Source organism: Malurus melanocephalus, unplaced genomic scaffold, assembly GCF_030028575.1.
Source record: "Malurus melanocephalus ecotype Western Australia unplaced genomic scaffold, MMel_1.1 scaffold_107, whole genome shotgun sequence".
Taxonomy (NCBI): Eukaryota; Metazoa; Chordata; class Aves; order Passeriformes; family Maluridae; genus Malurus; species Malurus melanocephalus.
Window position 1 is genome coordinate 2,111,845 of NW_026623339.1, and position 2,965 is coordinate 2,114,809.

General features: G+C 61.4%; 1 protein-coding gene across 2 annotated transcripts; it reads left to right on the top strand.

Annotated features, from left to right (window-relative positions):
• The first annotated feature begins 377 nt into the window (after positions 1-377).
• PCGF1 (polycomb group ring finger 1) lies at positions 378-2,959 on the top strand. 2 transcript variants are annotated; one of them, XM_057369344.1, is made up of 8 exons: positions 378-730; positions 822-974; positions 1,548-1,619; positions 1,708-1,816; positions 1,933-1,966; positions 2,110-2,193; positions 2,268-2,348; positions 2,866-2,959. In XM_057369344.1, exons 1-8 carry the CDS (start codon positions 643-645, stop codon positions 2,911-2,913), a joined length of 669 nt encoding a protein of 222 aa, XP_057225327.1. In that variant the 5' UTR covers positions 378-642; the 3' UTR covers positions 2,914-2,959. The 2 variants fall into 2 exon arrangements, with proteins under 2 accessions (XP_057225327.1, XP_057225326.1); XM_057369343.1 differs by having other exon boundaries at positions 379-730; positions 2,107-2,193.
• The last annotated feature ends 6 nt before the right edge of the window (positions 2,960-2,965 follow it).

Sequence of the window (2,965 nt, forward strand, 5' to 3'; positions counted from 1 at the left end):
GGGGGCGGGAGGTGCCGCGGCGGCGCCGCTGGGGGGCGCTGTGAGACCGAGGGGCGTGCGGGGGGCGTGGYCAGAAAAGGGGGCGTGGYCAGGGCGGGGCAGGCACCGGGGTAGCGGTATCCCCCGACCCAAAAAATCCCATTTTCTGACACAGTAAGGTAAAATGTGGTATTCAGCCCCACCAAATCCCGTTTGAAGGGAATACACGCTGGTCAGTCCCATAAAATCCGTTTTCTGGCGTGTTAAGGCAAGATGGGATACAGCACCCCGGAATCCTGTTTTCTGGCATAATAAAAGAAAACAGGAGGCATGGCCCCCCAAAATCCTGTTTTCTGGTATAKTAAAGCAAGACGCGGAGCCCAGCCTCTCAAAATCCTATTTTCTGGTGTAATAAGAGAAGACAGGGGGCCATCCTTACAAAATCCCGTTTTCTGGCATGTTATAGGAAAACAAGAGGTGCAACCCCCCCCAAAATCTCATTTTCTGGCATATTAAGGGAATGGCAGGAGAAGCTCCGTGGGCTAAGGGGTTCCAGGTGAAAGATGAGAGAGGTCTCAGGGGTCTCCAGGTGGCAGGTGAGGGTGGTGGTGGGACACTCCAGGTGACAGCGAGGTGTCCCTGCAGGAGGAGGTGAAGGTGAAGATGAAGGAGCTGAACGAGCACATCGTGTGTTTCCTGTGCGCCGGGTACTTCATCGACGCCACCACCATCACCGAGTGCCTGCACACTTGTGAGTGGATAGGGGGGCTGGGGGGGCTCTAAATCCTGTGGGGGTGCGATCCCAGTCCCCCCTGTCCCCTCACACCTGTCCCTGTCCCCAGTCTGCAAGAGCTGCATTGTGAAGTACCTGCAGACCAGCAARTACTGCCCCATGTGCAACACCAAGATCCACGAGACTCAGCCGCTGCTCAACCTTAAACTGGACCGGGTCATGCAGGACATCGTCTACAAGCTGGTGCCCGGCCTGCAGCACAGTACGGGGGCATTTGGGGACAGGGATGGGGACAGGGATGGGGACAAGGCAGTTAGGGGGACACGGACAGAGCCAGGGGATGGAGACAAGGGGCAGAATGAGGATGGAGACAGGGCCAGGGAAGGGGATGGGGAGTTGAATGGGGACTGGGATGGTAATGGAGATGGGGATAAGGGTGGGGAGAGGGACAGGAAGAGGGATGGGGACAGGGATGGCCATGGATGGGGACAGGGTCAGGGATGGGGATGGAAATAGGGACAGAAGCAAAGAACGGGGGTGAGGACAGGGACAGGGATGGGGAGTTGAATGGGGACTGGGATGGTAATGGAAATGGGGATAAGGGTGGGGAGAGGGACAGGAGGAGGGATGGGGACAGGGATGGTGCTGGGGACAGGGTCAGGGATGGGGATGGAAATAGGGACAGAAGCAAGAACAGGGCGGGGACAGGAAGCTGGATGGGGACAGGGACAGGGATGGGAACAGGGACAGGGTCCATGGCAGGCCCTTGGTGCAGTGGGAGCAGGGGTGGCCCAAGGACAGCCAGGTGTGTCCCTGAGCCACCTCTCCCTGGCAGGTGAGGAGAAGCGGATCCGGGAGTTCTACCAGTCCCGTGGCCTCGACCGGGTGACACAGCCYAGCGGTGACGGTGGGACAGAGGGCTCTGGGGGTGGCCAGCCGCAGTGCTGGGGGGTGCCAGGGGCACAGGGGGCTGAYGGTGCCACCTGTGTCCCCAGACACTGTGGGAGGTGACCCCATGGGGCTCCCATACAGCACTTTTGACCACTCGCGTGCCCACTACTTCCGCTACGACGAGCACGTCTCGCTCTGCCTGGAGAAGCTGAGGTGAGTTCAAGGGGTCTGCAGCCCCTCAGTGGGGCAGGGAGGGGACACAGGGGACAGTGGGCATAGCTGCCACCACTGAGACCTTGCAAACACATCCTTTTTTCTTGCCCCCGCAGCTCCAGCAAGGACAAGAGCAAGGCTGTGCTGCAGGTGAGTGGGGGTCCCTGCTGCCACCCCGACCCCTGACCCCAAGCTCCCACCCTGGCCCCAGCAGGGGTGTGTGGGGTCCTGGGGGGAACATGGGGTCCCCAGAGACCCCCACAGCCCCCCAACCCGCTCTGCCCCCACAGCAGAAGTACGTGAGGTGCTCGGTGCGGGCACAGATCCGACACCTGCGGAGGGTCCTGTGCCACCGGCTGGGGCTGCCCCTGCAGCATGTGAGTGAGGGTTCTGGGGGGATTTGGGGGGTCCCAGCCTCCAGGGGTGTCCTGTGACACAGCCTCCTGTGCAGGTTCAGATCCTGTTTGACAACGAGTCCCTCCCTGACCACATGACAATGAAGCAGCTCTGGCTCTCACGCTGGTTCGGCAAGGTGAGCCTCRGAGGGGATGGGAACCTCTGATTTTGGGGTTCACCCAGTCAGGGGGTTTGGGGAGAGACCCTCCAGGGGTGGTTTGGGGCAGTGTGGGGTTGGGGGATTGAGGGTGTTTAATGTCAGTGGTGATCTGGGGGGTCCCAAAGGGGTTGGCCAAGTTCAGGGTGGAGTCCCGGGGGGTCCCTGAGCTGGGATTGGGGGTCCCTGTCCTAGGGGACTTCTAGACTGGTGATTGGGGCCTCTGCTCCAAGGGGGTTTTGGGCTGTGGGTTGGGGTCATGGACAGGGATTGGGGGGTCCCTGGGCTGAGGTTTGAAATCCCTGCCCTGAGGAGGAGTCCTGGGCTGGGTTTTGGGGTTAGGGGCTGGGTTTTGGGGTCATGGGGGCGGTTCTGGTTTGAGGGAGAGGGAGCCTACCCTGGGGTTTGGTGTCCCTGGGCTGGGATTATGGGGTCCCTGCCTCAGGGCAGGTCCTGGGCTGGGATCCCACAGCCCTGACCCCACTGTGTCCCACAGCCCGCACCCCTCCTGCTGCACTACAGCATCAAGGACAAGAGGAGGTAGGGGTGGGGGGTGGGCGCTGCCCCCCCAGTGCAGCCCTGCTCCCACCCCCTGC